The sequence below is a fragment of the Agelaius phoeniceus genome, chromosome 31 (assembly GCF_051311805.1).
Source record: "Agelaius phoeniceus isolate bAgePho1 chromosome 31, bAgePho1.hap1, whole genome shotgun sequence".
NCBI classification, from domain to species: domain Eukaryota; kingdom Metazoa; phylum Chordata; class Aves; order Passeriformes; family Icteridae; genus Agelaius; species Agelaius phoeniceus.
In genome coordinates this window covers 2,798,227-2,817,180 of record NC_135295.1, presented here as the reverse complement: position 1 = coordinate 2,817,180, position 18,954 = coordinate 2,798,227, and the positions used below count along the sequence as shown (strand labels likewise).

The 18,954-nt window shown below is 63.4% G+C and overlaps 3 protein-coding genes across 4 annotated transcripts; 2 read left to right on the top strand and 1 right to left on the bottom strand.

Moving 5' to 3' along the window:
- Positions 1–1,050: 1,050 nt before the first annotated feature.
- Positions 1,051–10,483, bottom strand: TRIM46 (tripartite motif containing 46). Of its 2 annotated transcripts, XM_054651285.2 has the most exons (10): positions 10,281–10,466; positions 8,031–8,286; positions 7,008–7,351; positions 6,362–6,505; positions 6,145–6,240; positions 5,768–6,021; positions 5,554–5,675; positions 3,219–3,518; positions 2,052–2,349; positions 1,051–1,719 (listed from the first exon to the last, which is right to left on the bottom strand). In XM_054651285.2, exons 1-10 carry the CDS (start codon positions 10,341–10,343, stop codon positions 1,344–1,346), a joined length of 2,253 nt encoding a protein of 750 aa, XP_054507260.2. In that variant the 5' UTR covers positions 10,344–10,466; the 3' UTR covers positions 1,051–1,343. The 2 variants fall into 2 exon arrangements, with proteins under 2 accessions (XP_054507260.2, XP_077048141.1); XM_077192026.1 differs by lacking the exons at positions 1,051–1,719; positions 2,052–2,349 and having other exon boundaries at positions 3,243–5,161; positions 10,281–10,483.
- A 305-nt stretch (positions 10,484–10,788) lies between these two features.
- Positions 10,789–13,880, top strand: KRTCAP2 (keratinocyte associated protein 2). The gene is made up of 5 exons (XM_054651216.2): positions 10,789–10,946; positions 11,417–11,571; positions 12,552–12,615; positions 12,819–12,885; positions 13,676–13,880. Exons 1-5 carry the CDS (start codon positions 10,892–10,894, stop codon positions 13,794–13,796), a joined length of 462 nt encoding a protein of 153 aa, XP_054507191.1. The 5' UTR covers positions 10,789–10,891; the 3' UTR covers positions 13,797–13,880.
- A 454-nt stretch (positions 13,881–14,334) lies between these two features.
- Positions 14,335–15,198, top strand: DPM3 (dolichyl-phosphate mannosyltransferase subunit 3, regulatory). Its single transcript, XM_054651217.2, has 2 exons — positions 14,335–14,572; positions 14,890–15,198. The coding sequence occupies exon 2, from the start codon at positions 14,896–14,898 to the stop codon at positions 15,181–15,183; it is 288 nt and encodes a 95-aa protein (XP_054507192.1). The 5' UTR covers positions 14,335–14,572; positions 14,890–14,895; the 3' UTR covers positions 15,184–15,198.
- The last annotated feature ends 3,756 nt before the right edge of the window (positions 15,199–18,954 follow it).

Below are 18,954 nucleotides of genomic sequence, written 5' to 3'. Positions count from 1 at the left end.
CACGTGGCCAGGCAGAGCACGGGCAGGACCTGACACGTCAGCACTGCCTGGGCTGGGCAGGTTTGGCACCTGCTGGCCACAACCCAAAGGACAGCCCGGCCCCATAGCCCCGGTCCCGTGCACGCCTCTGGACACGTGCCTCTGGACAGCCTGCTCCCACGGGCCCATGGCCAGCCCAGCACCACAGCCCTGCTACCCCACAGCCCTGAGACCCCACAGCCCTGAGACCACATGGCCCTGAGACCCCACAGCCCTGAGACCCCACAGCCCTGAGACCCCACAGTTGAGACCCCACAGCCCTGCTACCCCATAGCTCTGAGACCCCATAGCCCTGTGACCCCACAAATCCATGACACCACAGCCCCATGACCCTATAGCCCTTGACCCCAGAGCCCTGAGACCCCCCCAGCCAACCCAGACCCAGCTCCCCATGTCCCTTGGCACCCTGCCCCCATGCACAGTCTGGCCCCCTGCACAGCTCAGTCCCATGGCCCCCTGTGCCAGGGAGGCTCTGGACGAGTCTGGCATTGCAGTTTATTGTAGGAAACCATGAAAATACAGCGTTTGTTGTAACAGAACCCAGGAGAAATGACAGCAGCTTGGACAGACCCCGGTGTGGGACTGTTGGCACAGCCCCCACAGCACTGGGGCTCCCTGGCGGGTCAGATCCAGACCCTGCAGGCCCAGCCCACCCCGGCCATGGGTTGGGCACCCAGAGGTGTAACGGGAGCCAAGTGTGGCCCTGAGGCCACGTGCAGGGCTGGCCAGGCACGTTGCTCCCCAAGGACAGGGCAGAGCAGGCGGCAGGCACTGAGATGCCCAGCAGCCCACGGGAGGGACCCCACGCTGGCTGTGTGCAGGGGCTGTGCCTGGCTGCAGCCAGATGATCCACGTTGAAAATGAGCCATTTTACAAAACATCTTCACACCTTGTTCCAGCCCAGCCTCCCCCCACCTCCCTCTCCCCCACCCCAGCTGCCTCCCCCACCCCAACCAGCACCCAGCCTCTCCCCTGCACTGTCACCCCACTGTCACCTTCCACCCCCCTCCCTGCGCAGCCCTGTCCCCCTCCCTGACCCATCTCCAGGGCTGACCCTCTGCCAGCCCTGCCCACAGCCCCAGCCCAGAGCAGCCTGGGGCTGGCTGGAGCCAGGGGCAGGCAGACAGAGTGAGGAGGGGACGGCAAAGCTGTCCCAGTCCCCCCCATCCCACAAAACAAACACCTGGCCTGTCCCCAGTGGTGGCAGGGCCGGGGCCACCCCTGCTCTGCTCTGCTCCCTGGCCACTTGTGTCCCCCTGGTGCTCGCAGGGTGCCCGGGGGCATGTGGGGACCATGGGCGTGGCTCAGTCCAGCTTGGCAAAGTTCCCAATGGTCACTTTCCTCTCCTGCTTGTTGGCCACCAGCTCCTGGAGGTGCAGGGCCCCGCCTCCGATGAAGCAGAAGGCGGGGCAGACGGGCCCCGAGCAGTCCACGCCGCACTCCCAGAGCTCGCGGAAGGACACGGCGTCGTAGAAGCTCACCTTGCCCTGCTCGTAGTCCAGGCAGATGCCAATGCGTGGGGGCAGGGGCACGGTGCAGCCGTTGGGGTCGCGGGATGTGAGGGCCGAGCCGTGGGACAGCAGGATCTTGCCCATGCCGATGGTGAGGAAGGCGTAGGGAGGAGGCGCCTCCACCGTTGTGTCCTCTGCCCCGCTGTCGTGGCCACTGTCGGGGTCATACCTGTGGAGAGGGGACAGGTGAGTCCTCCCACGGGACAGGCTGGAGATCTCCCCACGCCTCCAGGGACAGGCACCCACCCAGGAGGGCCCTGCGCTGCCTGTGGCCCCTCCACCTGCCATGCAGAGTACCCAGGTGCAGGGATCCAGCTCCAATACCCATCTGAGAAGGTGCCTCAGCACCCAGCAGCTCCCCTGGCTGGACTGGCTGCCCATGGGACTCCCCAGCAACGCTGAAGGAGTTTGTTCTGGGTCCAGTGGAGAGATGTCCCCTCCAGGAGCTCCCTGACACCCTGCTGGGGAGGTAGGAACAAACCCTGCACCCCCCAAGCTCACCTGGGGCTCACCACATCCTGTGGCACCTGGAACCACTCCTGCAGCTTGCTCTCCAGCCCCACGCCCACCTTGACCAGGTAGGAGCTGGGGTCCACGCAGCAGGCCCAGTAGCTCTTGCCCTGGGTGATGGCCACGTCACCGATGACCAGGTCGATGGACAGGTGGCAGCTGGTCATCAGGCGCTCGGCGGCGAAGAGCATGGGGATGCCGGGCACGCTGCGCACCGCGCGCTGGTCCTTGCTGATGGCCAGCCGGTCCCGGTTGAAGCCCCAGCGGTTGTCCAGGAAGAAGTTGAGGACTGTGGGGAGCAGACAAAGAGGAGAAAGGTGAGCAGCACAGCACAGTGGGGCGCCCGGCGTTGATCCAAGCACCCATCTGTGGTAGTCACGTATCCTCTGAACAGAGACATAGTTTTCCCAGGATTTTCCTGGGAAGCTGTGAGAAAGCTCAGAGAAAGAATTAAAACAATTGTTATCTCAATCTCTGCACCTAGCAGCCACTCTCTGTTTGTCAAAGATGTTTACAAGAGGGAGCTGTCCCTTCTTGACCAACAGGTGAGAGAAGATTCCTAAAGGCCAATCAGGTCTTAGGTCCACCATTGTTTCTATAAGAACTGTAGATTTCTAATAATAAAGTAACTTTTTTCATGCCTTCTGATGATGGAATCTCTATATCACCTTTGTCTGTCCCCAGTACCCCTGCGGTGACATTGGTGACCCCGACGTGATCCCATCCCCTCTCACCTGGGGCTGGCAGGTGGGTGACTTCCCTTTGGTGACAATTGGTGACCCTGATGTGATCCCATCCCCTCTCACCTGGGGCTGGCAGGTGATATCCCTTTGGTGACCATTGGTGACCCCAATGTGATCCCATCTCCTCTCACCTGGGGCTGGCAGATGGGCAATGCCCCTTTGGTCACACTTGGTGACCCCGACATGATCCCATCCCCTCTCACCTGGGGCTGGCAGGTGGGTGACACCCCTTTGGTGACAATTGGTGACCCTGATGTGATTCCATCCCCTCTCACCCGAGGCGGGCAGATGGGCAATACCCCTTTGGTGACAATGGGTGACCCCAACGTGATCCCATCTCCTCTCACCTGGGGCTGGCAGGTGATATCCCTTTGGTGACCATTGGTGACCCCGACGTGATCCCATCCCCTCTCACCTGGGGCGGGCGGCGTGTGCAGGTAGATGTCCTCGCTGTAATCCCCAAAGCCCGCCTTGTTGTAGCCCTTCACCCTGAGCACGTAGACACTGTCGGTGTCCAGGTACTCGACGAGGGCGCAGGTGCCCCTGACCTCCTCCCGCCGCTGCCACAGCTTCAGCCCCTTGGCCTTGGCGTCGGTCTTGCGGAACTCCACGGTGTAGTGCCAGGCAGGTGGTGAGTGCTGCGGCAGCCGCCAGCACAGGAAGATCTGGTCGTAGGTGTAGGTGCGTTGCGTGTCGATGACGGGGGCCTCAGGCGCTGTGGGGAGAGGCGGCAGCGGGCGTCAGGCAGCATCCCCCACCCCGTGGGCAGGGAGGCGGCCGGACGCAGGGAGGGGGCATTCCGGGATTCCGGACGGACGGACGGACGGACGCACAACCAGCGGAGTCTAGAGGGGTCTGACTGCGGAGGACCGTGTGTCGGCACCGGAGGAGAGCGAGAGTCAGGGAGACAGAGGAGCTGCTGCTGTGGGGCTCCAGGGACCAGACAGGCTGAGTGCAAGTCAGGAGGGAGGAGAGAGAGAGAAAGAGATAGAGAGAGAGAATGGAGGCAGCAGGAGAGGAGGAGGAGGAGGAGGAGGAGATGGGAATGGAGGGTGGTAGAAGGTACTGGCAGGAACAGAGGCAGGGTGGGGAGGGGAGATGAAGGGTGGCAGGTGGGAGAGGGGTAAGGAAAGAATGGGGATGGGGCAAGGAAGAGAAAGGAAACTGGATGGTGCGGAAGGTAGAAATAGGGCAAGGAGAGGGATGGAGATAGGAGAGGAAGAGGACAGAAATGGGGTGAGAGTAAGATGGAAATACAGAGAGAAGGAGAATGGACATGGGGCAACAATGGGGCAAGGACAAGGTGGGAATGGGATGCAGAAAGGAAAAGAAATGGGGTCAGCACGATAGAATTGGGGTGAGAAGGCAGATGGGAATGGGGTGAGGGGGGAAAGAAATGGGATGAGGAGAGGGGTGGAAATAGAGTGAGGAAGAGGATGGAAATGGGTTGAAAGGGGGAGAGAACGTCTCTCTTGTTGTCTGCAGGGTGCAGATGGGAAAATAAATGGGGGAGGAATGTGGACATAAATGGAGTGAAGGGGGACAAATATGGGGCAAGGAAGGGAATGGAAATGGGACAAGAGGGGTAAGAAAGTTGAACAAGGAGAGGGGTGGAACTGGGCCAAGGAGAGAATGAAAATGGCATGAGGAAGAGGATGGAAATGGGGTGAGACTGGGATGGAAATGGGGTGAGACTGGGATGGAAACTGAGAGTGGGGGAATGGAAACGGGATGAGAAGAAAGTGGGAAAAGGGCAAGGATGGGGTTGAAATGGGGCAAGGGAGAGCAGAAATGGAATGAGGAGGGGGCAGAAAATTGGATGACGAATGGGACAGAAGTGAGGTGAGGATGTGGACAGAAGTGGGGTGAGAGCTGAACAGAAATGGGGCAAGGAAGAAAATGGAAACAGGGCAAGAGGGGATGGAAATGGGGTGAGACAGGGCAGAAATGGGGCAAGGAAGGGGGTGGAAATGGAGCAAGGAGTGGGACAGAAATGGGACGAGAGGGGGATGGAAATGGGGTGAGAGGGGGCAGAAATGGGGCAAGAAAGGGATGGAAATGGAGCAAGGAGTGGGACAGAAATGGGACGAGAGGGGGACGGAAATGGGGTGAGGATGGGGATGGAAATGTGGCGAGAGGGGGCGGGAGGGCAGGAGGAGCGGCGGCAGATGGAGGAGGCAGAGCCACCGGCTGCCAGCGCTGGCGGGCAGGACGGGGATGGAGGATGGCGGTGGAGCGGGGCCAGGGACGGGAGCGGGATGGAGGGATGGAGGGATGGGAAGAGAGAGCGGGGCGGCTCTGGGGCAGGGGTGTGACTTGCCTCAGTTACTTCGGTGACGCCTCGGCAGCGGCCGCAGCCTATAAACAAAGAGAGGTAGAAGCAGGTCTGAAACGTGTCGCCAGCGGGTCTGGCAGGGCCACGCGGCTCCTGCCCTGCGGGAAGCGCCTGCCCGGCAGCGGGGGCAGCTCCGTACTCACCCCGCGGCACTGCTGCTGCCCTCACCTGGCACCATGGCCCTGCCTGCCTGCCCCTGGCCCGGACGCCCTGGCACAGGGCAGGGCAGGGGTTTCTCTGGGGGCTGCTGGGGCGGGGGCTGTCCCTGACGGGGAGGGGGCACCGGCAGATCCGCGAGCAGCCCTGGGCAGCCGTGGCTGAGCTGCAGCTCCGAGGCGGGCAGGGACCCGCTCTGCCCGCAGGGGCTGTGCCTCGGCACGGGGCACAGCCGGTGCCCGGGTCCCGGTGCCTTTACCTCGGATGAAGGCCAGGTCAGTGAGCAGCTTCAGCTCCCTGCTGACATCCAGCTGGAAGTGGCTGAAGGAGGCGTTGGCTGCAGGACGGAAGCTCTGCAGCGAATCGGTGGCCCTGAGGATCCTGCAGCACAGGAGAGCGGGGATGTCAGGGTGGCACCTCGGGTACCAGAGGGTCCCAACGCCCCCAGCAGCCCTGTGCCTGCAGCCCAGTACCTGTTGTGCAGCTGCTTGGCAGCCTGGACAAAGCAGGGGTGGTCAGTCTCCTTCAGCACCTCCTGGGCATAGCCCACCATGCCCGAGTTCTCCAGCATGGCCTGGTGCTCCCGGATCTGGCCGTGCAGGCTGGCCAGCCGTTCCTGCTGGCACTCCTCGATGGCCTGCAGCAGCGTGGCCCGCTTCTCCTCCAGCATGGCACAGAGCCCCTGGATCAGCTGGGACACCTCTTCCTTGGCCTGTGAGCCGTTTACCTGCCGGGCACAGGCATGGCAGGGTCAGCGTGTGGCACCTCCTGGGATCGGAGGGGACTGGGCTGGCTGTGCCACTCCTGCCTAGGGACAACTCAGGGACAGATGGGCACCCTCTGCCCTTACCTCTGTGTGCTTCACTGTCTCCTCCAGCTCAGCAATCTGGGTCTGCACCGTGTCCTGGCTGCTCAAGATGTAGGCGAGGCTCTTCGTCAGCTTCTCCTGCAGGAAGGTGATGAGACGTGGTGCCAGCAGCCCTCGCCCCACACCCCTCATCTGCACTGGGGCTCTGTGGTGCCCCCAATTCCCCACAGAGCCCCAGCCTGGCCCCAGGAGCCCTTACCCTGAGGGCCTGGTAGGCGCTGAGCACCGGGGTGATCTTGTGGCTGGTGTGGGTGCGGCGCACGCGGCAGAGCTGGCACACCAGCCGCTGGCAGGTCTTGCAGTAGTGAGTCACCTCCTCCTTGTGCTCCGGGCACATCAGCCCCTGCACGAGCACAGCAGGGCTCAGCAGGGCTCTGCACCTCCCTCCACCCTCGAGAGTCCCAGCCCTGCACCCCAGATCTCAGCATCACAGAATGGTTGGGGTTGGAAGGGGACCTTGAAGACCTTGTTCTAACCTGCCTGACATGAGCAGGGACATCCTCAACCAGACCCCATTGCTCAGAGCCCCACCTTGGCCTTGAACACTTCCAGGGCTGTGGCATTCACAACTTCCACGGGCAACTTGTCCCAGGACCACACCACCCTCACTACAAGAATTTTTTCCTAATTTCTAACCTAAACTTACTCTCTCTCAATCTGAATCTAATGCCCTTTATCCTGTCACTCCAGGCTCTTGTAAACAGTCTTGCCCCATCCTTTCAAAAGCTCCCTTCAGACACCAGAAGGCCACAATTTGGTAATCTCAAATCTTCTCCTCTCCAGGCTGAACAATCCCAACCCTCTCAGCCTTAATCAAGAGGATTAAGGCGGGCAGGAGGACCCACCTTAGGGCGGAAGGTGAGGGTGGGGGGCGTGGGCTCATGCTGGGCTTTCTGCGTGCCCCAGGGGTGGTAGAGCTTGAAGCACTCATTGCAGAAGCTGGACTTGCACTCTGTGCAGCCCTTGGTGGCCTCCAGCTGCGGGGGCTTGCAGAACTGGCACATGATGGCGGCGCTGATGTTGATGGTCTGCCGGTAGCGCTCCACCACCCGCTCCAGGGTCAGGTTGCGGAAGAGGCTGCCCAGGCCCCGCTCACCCAGGTCCACGTCCTGCTGGCAGGCGGGGCACGGGAAGCTGACGGTCTGCGGGTGCACGGCGCCCCGCTTGCGCCCCGGGTAGGTGCCAAAGCCTGTGGGAGGGAGGAGGGGATGGGGGTCAGCAGGGCAAAAAGCCCCATCCTCACCTCCATCCCTTCCTGTTGTCCCTGCTCCCAACCTCTCCAGCCATCCCTGTCCCCGTCCTTTCCTGCCATCCTCACCCCTTCTGTTGTTACTATTCCTACTGCAATTCCCTCCAGTCATTCACTTCTCCTCCATCCATCCATCCCTGTGCCTTCCAGCCATCTCTGTCCTCATCCTCTCCAGCCATCCCTGTCCCCTCCAGTCACCCTTGTCCCCCCTCCAGCCATCCCTGTCCTCTCCAGTCATCTCTGTCCCCTCCAGCCATCCCCCTCTCCTCCAGCCATCTCTGTCCCCTCCAGTTGTCCTCATCCCCTCCAGTTTTCCCAACCTCTCCAGTCATCCCTGTCCCCATCCCCTCAGCGACCCCTGTCCTCTCCAGCCCTGTCCCCATCTTCTCCAACCATCCATCCCTGTCCCCTCCAGCCATCCCCTTCTCCTCCATCCATCCCTGTCCCCTCCAGCTGTCCCCATCCCCTCCGGCTGTCCCAAACCCCTCCAGCCATCCCTGTCCCCATCCCTTTTGGCTGTCCCAAACCCCTCCCTGTCCCCACCCCCTCAGCCTTCCCCGCTGTCTCCAGCCATCCCTGTCTCCCCTTGCTGTCCCTCCTCCAGCCCCTCCAGCCCCACCTGACTTGAGGAGGCGGTCCAGCCGGTCGGGTTTGGGGACAGCCCTGCGGCCCAGGCGGGGGCTGCGGGTGGAGGGGGTGGCGGCGGGCGAGGTGGGCTCGGAGGTGGGGTCGCAGTACAGGTGGCCGTGCTGCAGCAGCACCTCGCTGGCACACACGTGGCACACGTTGTGGGTGCAGGGCAGGGCCAGCGGCTGCTTGTACATCTCCTTGCACACCGGGCACACCAGCTCCCGCTCCATGTTCTTCATGCTGGTCTGAGGAGAGAGGGGAGCGTCACCCGCTGGGGACAGCGGGGCTGGACCAGATGGGACCAGTACCGGGGCTGAGATCAGCATCAGGGCCAGAATCAGGGCTGAGATCAGCATCAGGGCCAGGATCAGGGCCAGAACCAGGACCAGAACCAGGACCAGAATCAGGGCTGAGATCAGCATCAGGGCCAGGATCAGGGCCAGGAGCAGGATCGGGGCCAGGGCTAGGACCAGGATCTGGGCTGAGACCAGGACCAGGATCAGGGCCAGGACCAGCACCAGGGCCAGGATCAGCATCAGGGTTGAGACCAGGGCTGAGACCAGCACCAGGACCAGGATCAGCACCAGGACTGAGATTAGCACCATGGCTGGGATCAGGGCCTGGGAACAGCATCAGGGCCATGATCAGGACCAGGATCAGCATCAGGGCTGAGATCAGCACCAGGACCAGGATCAGGGCCAAGACCAGCACCAGGGATAGGATCAGCATCAGGGCTGGGACCATCACTAAGGCTGGGATCAGGGCCTGGGACCAGCACTAGGGCCAGGACCAGCACCTGGGCCAGGATCAACATCAGGGCCAGGATCAATATCAGGGCTGAGATCAGCACGAGGGCCAGGATCAGGGTCAGGACCAACATCAGGGCTGAGATCAGAATCAGGGCCTGGGACTAGCACTAGGGCCAGGGCCAGGACCAGCACCTTGGCCAGGATCAACATCAGGGCTGGGATAAGCACCAGGGCCTGTAATTAACACCAGGGCAAGGATCAGGATCAGGACCAGTACTGGGAACCAAGCTGGGATGGAGACAAGGACTGGGACCATCATCAGGGCAACAATAGGCCTGGGACCAGCACCAGGGATGGGATGAGGACAAACACCAGGAGCAGCAGCAGGATGAGGATCAGGGCTGCCACTGAGATGAGGAATGGAGCTGGGATCAGCAGCAGGGCCGAGATCAGGGCCAGCACTGGAACCACAGCCAGGAGCAGGGCCAGCGTCAGGAGCAGCACTGGGATAGGGGCGAGGGCTGGGGCCAGCATCATGGCCAGGATGAGGCCTGGAAGTCAGGGCCAGCAGCAGGATGAAGCCCAGGGCTGGACTGGGGGTGGAAATTGGGGCCACAGCAGGACCAGGACTGGGGCCAGCACTGGCACCAGGACCAGCATCAAAGCCAGGATCAGGCCTGGGGGCAGCAGCACGGTCAGAACCAGGATCAGCACTGGGATGGGGCTGGGGGCTGAGGCTGGGATCACAGCAGGGTCAGGATCAGGCCTGGGAGCAGCACCAGAGCCAGGAGCAGAGCAGGGATGGGGGGATGATGAGGACAGGGACCAACATCAGAGCCAGGATCAGGCCTGGGAGCAGCAGCATGGGCAGAATCAGCACCAAGACTGGGATCAGAACCCGGATGGGACCCAGGCCTGGTGTGGGGATGGGATTGGGGCTGTGCCCAGGATCAGACCAGTATCAGGACTGGCAGTGCAATGGGGATGGGGGCCACTACTGGGATCAGTACCAGGATGGGCCCAGGGCTGGGATGGTGGCTGGGATGGGGATGAGGACCAGCACTGGGAATAGTGCCAGGATTAGGCCCAGGGCTGGGATGGGGATGGGGACTGGGATGGGTGTGGGATTGGAACTGGGATGGAGAGGGAGATGGGGGCCAGGATGGCGATGGGGGCTGGGATGGGGACTGGAGCTGGACCCACAGCAGAGCCCTGGGACCGGCGCCAGGACCGGGCTGGGCACCAAGACCGGGGCCGGGATGGGGCCGCCCTCTCGGCACCCGGTGCTCCCGGCTCGACCACGGCTCGGTGTGGGGGGGTCCCGATGCCGGGGGATGCCCGGGGGTCGCTGCGGTGAGTCGGGGTGCGGGTCCGCTGCCCGCCCACCCCTCAAGGGCATCGCCCTCCCCCCCAGTCCCCGCCGCGTTGCCACGGCGACCCGGTCCCGGAGGACCCCTGTCCGCCCCCCCGCCGCCACCGCGGCCGCTCACGCTGATGCGGACGAGCGCGTCCATGATGGAGGTGAAGGTCTGCAGGTCCTCGCCCTCGGCCATGGCTCCGCTACCCGCGCCCGTGCCTGCGGCGGCGGCGGCAGCAGCGGCGGCCGCGATCGCCCCGGTGTGTTGCAGGGAGCGGCGGAGCCGGGGGGAGGGCGGGGGGCGGCGGCGCGCATGCTCGGCGGCGCCCGCCCCGCCGGCACCGGAGGGCGGTGGAGACACCGGAGGGGCGGCACCGGTGTGGGGTTGGGGGGAGCGGCGCGGGGATGCTCTCGCCGTACCCCCGGGCATCCCCCGAGGAGCGACACTCGAGGAGCGGCGCCAGGGGCGGGCTGCGGGCAGGATGAGCAAGGCACCGGTACCGGCGGTGCTCCCGGGGGCGTTCCCGAGGGGGGTCCCGGTGCCGGTACCGAGGCCGGTGCTCGGTGCAGGGGTCCCGTCCCCGCGCTGTTCCCGTCCCCGGCGCCAGAGGGCGCTCCGGACTTGCAGTGCCACTCCCGGCCGCCAGGGGGGGCAAGCTGGGAGGGGCGGGGCCTCCCGCGCATGCGCAGTGGCGCGTCCCGGGCGCTGCTGCCGTGTCCCTCCTGCGCGCGGGCGGAGTGCGCATGCGCGGAACGGCGGCACCGGGAGCGGCACCGGGACGGGCTGGGGGCACCATGGGTAACGGGAGGGGCACGAGGGGGAACGGGGAACGGGGGGGAATGGGGGGGGGCACGGAGACTGGGGTGGTGATGGGAATGCCGGGGGCACGAGGGGTAACGGGGGCGTAACGGGGGTAACCGAGGCGGGAGGAGTATCAGGGATAGCGGGGGGACGGGAAAGGAGGGGGAACTGGCGGTACCGGGGCACGGGAGTAACGGGGCGGGGGGCAGTGGGGAGAGGGAATGGAGGTGGGATGGCACAGGAGGATATTGGGGGCACGGGGATAACGGGGTTAACGGGAGCAGGGGGTACCGGGGCCGGGGGTAACGGGAACAGGGAATGGAGGTGTGATGGCACAGGAGGGTATTGGGGGCACGGGGATAACGGGGTTAACGGGAGCTGCGGAGAAGCTGGGCTGGGGGAAGGGGGGCACAGCACGGCCCTGAGCTCAGCCCCGGTGCCGGTGCTGAGGCGGCCCCGGGACTCAGCCGTAGGCACGGGCACGTCGCTGGCGCTGTCGTCGCTGCTGTCGCTGCTGCTGTTCGCAGGGATGCAGATGTACAGCCGGCAGTTGGCCTCCACCGAGTGGCTCACCATCCAGGGCGGGCTGCTGGGCTCGGCGCTCTTCGTCTGCTCCCTCACGGCATCCCGGGGACACCGGAGGGGCTGCAGGGGATGGTGGGCTGGGAACGGGAGCACAGGGGTAGTGGGGAGCAGCCCCCATAGCACCCCCCCACTGCCTTCCTCACTGCACCCCCAAACTGGCCTTGGTGCCCCATTACACCCCCCTGTGACCCTCTCTGCACCCCCAAACTGCCCTGGTGCTCTCCCCATGGCACCCCCAAACTGGCCTTGGTGCCCTCCCCATTACACCCTCCTCTGGCCCTCACTGCACCCCCAAACTGAGCCTGGTGCCCTCCCCACATTGCACCCCTTTGTCACTCACTGCACACCCAAACTGGCCCTGGTGCCCTCCCCTTTGCACCCCCAAACTGGGCCTAATACTCTCCCCCCATTACACCCCCTTTGGCTCTCACTGCACCCCCAAACTGGGCCTGATTCCCTCTCCATTACACCCCCTCCATTGCACCCATTGACCCCCAAACTGGCCTTGGTGCCCTCCCCATTGCACCCTTTATGGCCCTCACTGCACCCCCAAACTGAGCCTGGTGCCCTCCCCACATTGCACCCCTTTGTCACTCACTGCACACCCAAACTGGCCCTGGTGCCCTCCCCTTTGCACCCCCAAACTGGGCCTAATACTCTCCCCCCATTACACCCCCTTTGGCTCTCACTGCACCCCCAAACTGGGCCTGATTCCCTCTCCATTACACCCCCTCCATTGCACCCATTGACCCCCAAACTGGCCTTGGTGCCCTCCCCATTGCACCCTTTATGGCCCTCACTGCACCCCCAAACTGGGCCTGATGCCCTCCCCATTACACCCCCAAACTGGCCTTGGTGCCCTCCCCATTACACCCCCAAACTGGCCTTGGTGCCCTCCCCATTACACCCCCCCCCCCCCATTGCACCCCCAAACTGTCCCTCACACCCTCCAGAGGTCAGGGAGGATGGGAAATGGGGGCAGCAGGATCCCGTTGTGTGCCTTAACTCCACACCCAGGCCTTCAACAACCTGGAGAACCTCATCTTTGGGAAGGGCTTCCAGGCCAAGATATTCCCTGAGAGTGAGTGTTGGGGGAGCCTGGGGGGGACACGGAGGTGACCAAAGGGCTGGGGGTGCCCCAGCAGTGGCACTGGACAGTCCCAGCCCTGCCCTGCAACTGTGGCAGCTCCTCTTGAGCTTTTTCTGGGGTCTGGGGGAAATTCTGCTGCCCCTCCATCCCCAAGGGCAGCCCTGCAGCACCGTGTGTCTCCTGGTTCTCCACAGTCCTCACCTGCCTCTTGCTGGCCCTGTTCGCCTCTGGCCTCATCCACAGGGTCTGTGTGACCACCTGGTAGGTCCAGAGGTGCCCTGGGGGGGTGGGAGTGACCGAGGGGACACTGAGGGGGCACAGGGGACACTGGGAGGGCGGCAGGAGGCTGAGCAGGGAGCATCAGGGGGCTGGTGGGGAGGGCAGGAGAGTGGGATCTGAGGGGAAATTGGTTCAGGAAGGACAGGAGAGTGGGATTCAAGGAGAAAATGTGGGTTTAGAAAGGGCAGGGGAATGGGATCCAAGGGGAAATTGTTGGTTTAGGAAGGGCAGCACAGTGAGATCCAAGGGAGGGTGTTTGGGAAGGGCAGGAGAATAGGATCCAAGGAGAAAGTGTAGGTTTGGGAAGGGCAGGGGAGTGGGATCCAAGGGAGGGTATTTAGGAGGGGCAGGAGAGTGGGATCCAATGGGAATTGTTGGTTTAGGAAGGGCAGGAGAGTGGGATCCAAGGGGAAAGTGTTTAAGAAGGGCAGCACAGTGGGATCCAGGGGGAAATTGTTGGTTTAGGAAAGGCAGGAGAGCAGGATTCAAGGGAGGGTGTTTGGGAAGGGCAGGAGAATGGGATCCAAGGGGAAATTGTTGGTTTAGAAAGGGCAGCACAGTGGGATCCAAGGAGAAATTGTTGGTTTAGAAAGGGCAGAAGAGTGTGGTTTAGAAAGGGGAAAGAGTTTGGGAAGGGCAGGGGAGTGGGGTCCAGGGGGAAATTGTTGTTTTAGGAAGGGCAGGGAATGGGACCCAGGGAAAGGTGTTGGGGTGAGCCTGGCATGTTGCTGCCCCCAGCAGCTGAGCAGCCTCTGCCCTTCTGCCCCTGTAGCCTCATCTTCTCCATGGTGGGTCTCTACTACATCAACAAGATCTCCTCCACTCTCTACCAGTCCACAGCGCCCGTCGCTCCTCCTGCCAAGGCTGTTGGCAAGGGCAGGAAGAGAAATTGATGTCCTGCTGCCCCTTCCTGGGGCAGCCCCCTCCCTGTGGCCGATCCAGGACCCCCCCCTGCCCAATAAAGCCATTTCTTTGTAGCTGCTTGTCCCCTGTGCCAGCTGCCAGCCCAGCTCCTGGCCCTGCTGTGTGCCAGTGTGGCTGGAAGCGGCCCTGGAGCCTGGGGTAGGTTTTGGATTGCCCAGAGGTGGCCAAAGGTGGGAGATGTGCTGCTGGCACCCTGTGTGCCCGGACTTGCCAGGGAGGAAGATCCCAGCAGAGCCAGGATTGGAGCAGACTGGAGTGGGCAGGGGGCTGTGGGGGTCCAGCCCCAGCTGTGCTGGCACAGCTCAGGATGCTGCCCTTGGCAGGGCATCACAGACCCGTCTGTGCCCTCTGCACGACACCGCGGGGGGGGCACCGGGGCTGCCCGGTTGTGCGGGGGGAGGGTGGGAACGGCGCGGTTCCCGCAGCCGTGGGAGGGCGGGCGGGACTCGCTCCCACGCTGGCTCCCTGGCACCCCCTCTGACCGGACGTAGAGGAAACCAGATGCTTCCTGCGGCCCCGGCGGCGGCCCACAAAGCCCGGCGCTTCCTGCCGCACCGGCAGCGGGGCCGCACCGGGGCTCCCGGAGGGCTCCCGGTGCTGCCGTGCCCCGCCAGCAGGGGGCGCGCTCCGCCCCCGCTCGGCCGAACTACGATTCCCGGCAGCCCTCGCGCGCGCGGCGCTGCAGTGACGTCATCACTGCGCCGGGCGGGGAGCGGGACCGGCACCGGGAGCGGGACCGAGCCAGGTGGGGGTGGGGCAGGGCCCGGGTCCCGGTCCGTGTCCGTGTCCGTGTCCGTGTCCGTGTCCGTGTCCGTGTCCGTGTCCGTGTCCGTGTCCGGTTTCGGGTTCGGGTTCTGGGTCTTTGGGGAGGGCTCGGTCCGGCGGGTGGAGGCCCAGGGGGAATTGGGACCGCGCTCCAACTGGGGTCAAGAGGCCCCGGGGGAGACTGGGCCCGGTGCGGGGCGCTCCGTCTCTCCCGGTCCCCCCCTCCTTCTTTCTCTGCCCCTCTCCCGTTTTCTCCCCTGTTCCTCTCACGGCTCTCCCACTCTCCTCTCCCCTCAGGCCGCCATGACCAAGCTGGCGCAGTGGCTCTGCGGACTGGCCCTGCTGGGCTCGGCCTGGGCCGCGCTGGCTCTGGCCCCGCCGGGGCTGCAGCCGCCGGCCCCGCTCCGCCAGGCGCTGCTGCCGCTGCCCGTCTACCTGCTCGTGGCCTTCGGCTGCTACTCCCTGGCCACCGTGGGCTACCGCCTGGCCACCTTCAACGACTGCGAGGAGGCGGCGGCCGAGCTGCAGGAGCACATCAAGGCGGCGAGGGCCGACCTGCGGCGGCGGGGGCTGCGCCTGGGAGCCGAATAAAGGCCCGGGACGGTGCTGGTCGTGCTGTGTGACACCGGACGGTGCTGTGTGTGACCCCGGGATGGTGCTGGCCGTGCTGTGTGTGACCGGGGACAGTGCTGTGTGTGACCTGGGACAGTGCTGGCTGTCCTGTGTGTGACCCCAGGATGGTGCTGGCCGTGCTGTGTGTGACCCCGGGACAGTGCTGGCCGTGCTGTGTGTGACCCCGGGACAGTGCTGGCCATGCTGTGTGTGACCGGGGACAGTGCTGGCTGTCCTGTGTGTGACCCCAGGACGGTGCTGGCCGTGCTGTGTGTGACCTGGGACACGATGGGGCCGGGGGTCTCTGGGGGTGCGGGCACAGGGAGCCTTGGGGGCTGCTGGAAGGCACCTGGAGAAGTCACTGGGTTCTCCCTGGGGATCACCCAGCTCTCGCTGATGGGGGTTCTGTGAAGGGAAGGATTTCCATGAGGGTCCACTGAGAGCCTCAGGGGCTGCTGGAAGGCACCCAGAGGAATGATTTTGGTTCTCCTGGGGGAATCGCTCAGCTCTTGGGGTGTGCAGGGAGGGCTTGGGGGTTCTGAGAAGGGCACAATCTCCGTGTGGGTCCACTGAGAGCCTCAGGGGCTACTGGAAGACACCTGGAGGGATGATTTTGGTTCTCCCAGGGGAAGCACTCCGCTCTCGGGGTGTGCAGGGAGGGCTTGGGGGTTCTGAGAAGGGCACAATCTCCGTGTGGGTCCACTGAGAGCCTCGGGGGCTGCTGGAAGACACCTGGAGGGATGATTTTGGTTCTCGCAGGGGGATTGCTCGGATCTTGGGGTGTGTGGGTTTGGGGGTTCTGAGAAGGGCAGGGTTTCCATGAGGGTCCACTGAGAGTCTCAGGGGCTACTGGAAGGCACCTGGAGGGATGATTTTGGTTCTCCCGGGGGAATTGCTCAGCTCTTGGGGTGTGCAGGGAAAGTTTGGGGGTTCTGTGAAGGGAAGAATTTCCATGTGGGTCCACTGAGAGCCTTGGGAGCTGCTGGAAGGCACCCGGAGGAACCACTGGGTTCTCCCAGGGGGATTGCTCAGCTCTCAGGGTGTGCAGGGAGGGTTTGGGGGTTCTGTGAAGGGCAGGGTCTCCGTGCATGTCCCCACTGTCCCTGGCTGAGCTCTCTGGAATTTGGCTCTGAAGTGGGATCCAGACACATTCCCAGCTCAGATGTGGCTCACCCCGGCAGGTGGGAGCTGGAGGAGCCCCATCCCATCCTGCTGGCTGAGTTCCCAGCAAGGAGGAGAGGGACTGCTAGGGTGGGGCAGGCGCCACAGCCTTTAAATTGTGGTGTGCTGTCCCCCACCCCACCCAGCAGCTCCAGGGCAGCTCCCCCAACTCCTCTGCCCATCCACAGCACCACACTGGGCTTCACTGGGAAGAGGGAGGGGTGGGGGGCTCTGTCTGGGGACCCCCATTCCTGCTCTCTGACCCCGTGTGCAGGAACCTGCTGCCCTGGCAGCCACCAGCTCCTCCAGCCAAAGGACTTTGGGATTTTAATTAGCAGCTGTGAATGCTCTGCAGAAAGGAGCAGTTGGGAGCAGGAGGGAGGACTCGGGTTAATTAGCAGGAGCAGCTAATTAGCTGTTTCCTGAGCAGCAAAGGCTGGTGGGAGCAGAGTGGGAAGCTCTGAGCCCTCGCTGGCACATGGGTGCTTGGCTGGGGGGGTGACATTGCCCTGGATTTGGCCACGTGGGGCCTTGGTGGGGTCAGGACTGCAGCAGGGCTACTGACAGCCTTGTGTGGGCTACTGAGGGTCACCAGGGGCTGCTCATGATCATTCAAAAGGGCTAAAAGGGCTACATTTATCCAGTGGCTACTTGTGCTCATGCAGGGACTACTCATGACTCTCTGCAGGCTACTCATGGCAATCCAGCTCCATCCTGGGGCTACCTGTAGCCTTCCAGCCAGCCAGGGAGCTCCTTGTGGCTATCAGGGGCTGCTGCCAGGCTACTCAGGACCACCTGGGGCTCCTTGTGGCCATCAGGGGCTACTGACAGCCAGCCAGTGGGCTCCTTGTGGGCATCAGAGCTACTGACAGCCAGCCAGGGGCTCCTTGTGGGCATCAGAGCTACTGACAGCCAGCCAGGGGCTCCTTGTGGCCATCCTGGGGTTACTTACAGCCATCAGCGGCTGCTGCCAGGCTACTCAGGACCACCTGGGACCACCTGGGGCTCCTTGTGGCCATCCAGGGACTACATGTGGCCATCAGGGGCTACTGACAGCCAGCCAGTGGGCTCCTTGTGGGCATCAGAGCTACTGACAGCCAGCCAGGGGGCTCCTTTTGGCCATCAGGGGCTGCTGCCAGGCTGCTCAGGGCTGCCTGGGGCTCCTTGTGGCCATGCAGGGGCTACACGTGGCCATCAGGGGCTACTGACAGCCAGCCAGGGGGCTCCTTTTGGCCATCCAGGGGCTGCTGCCAGGCTGCTCAGGACCATCTGGGGCTCCTTGTGGCCATCCAAGGGCTGCACATGGCCATCAGGGGCTACTGACAGCCAGCCAGGGGCTCCTTGTGGTCATCCAGGGGCTTCTCACAGCCATCTGTGAGCTACCCATGACCCTGTGCAGGCTACTCATGGGAATCCAGAGCCTCTACTCATGGCCTTCAAGGAGCTACTTATGGTCATGCAGGGGCTACTCAAGGCAATCCAGAGCCTCTACTCATGGCCACGAGGAGCTCCTCCCAGCCCTTGTGGCAGCAGCTCCTCCCTGCATGGAGGCATCCGGGAGCTGGCACGAGGGGCCACGTCACAGCCGCTCCCGGCACGGGGCAGCCGGAGCGACCGGTTGGCAGCCAAGGTGTGGCAGTGGAGAAAGCTGCCCTTTCCCCAGGCTGTGGGGCCAGCCTGGCAGCCCTTTCCCGAGGCTGTGGGGCCGGCCTGGGAGCTCTTTCCCGAAATTGGGGGCTCTTCCCTGCTGAGCCAAGTCCCCGGAGCAGGCACGGGGAGCCCAAGCTCCACAGGGCAAGACAGAGCACGCCGGGAGCTTGTCCTCCTTCCCTTGGCACCACGCTCAGCTCTGTCCCTTTATATGGATTTTTGCAGGCTGTGTGTGAGGTGTGCACAAGCAGCAGAGGCACAGCACAGCTCCTGCCAGCGTCCTTCATCCCAATGGTGTCACCTGGCTGGAGTGTGGGATGAGGCTCCTCGGTCCTGGGAGGGTCCTGCATGGGGTGGGGGTCACTTTCTGCAAGGCCCTGGTGTCTGCTGTGTGATTTGGCCCCTCCACTGAAGCACCAGCCCGATATCTTCATTCCAGATCTCTGTTAATTGGTTAATTGACAGAGCATTGATGTTTGATCCAGGCCTGCTCGACCCACAGGGGTTTAACAAGGATTCCCATCGATTCCTGTTTCTCTCTGTGACCAGAGCTGCTGCCACAATTTCCTAGTTCCTGCCATGGTGGCTGCTCCTCAGTTCCAGAGATTTTTACCCCCACACTGTGATGGGTGGCTCCCTCAGGGGGCTCAGAGCAGCGCTGGCTTCCCTGGGGTCCCCTTGTGAGGGGAGTGTGGGATGAGGCTCCTCAGTCCTGAGGGGGTCCTGCATGGGGTGGGGGTCACTTTCTGCAAGGCCCTGGTGTCTGCTGTGTGATTTGGCCCCTCCACTGAGGCACCAGCCCGATATCTTCATTCCAGATCTCTGTTAATTGGTTAATTGACAGAACATTGATGTTTGATCCAGGCCTGCTCGACCCACAGGGGTTTAACAAGGATTCCCATTGATTCCTGTTTCTCTCTGTGACCAGAGCTGCTGCCA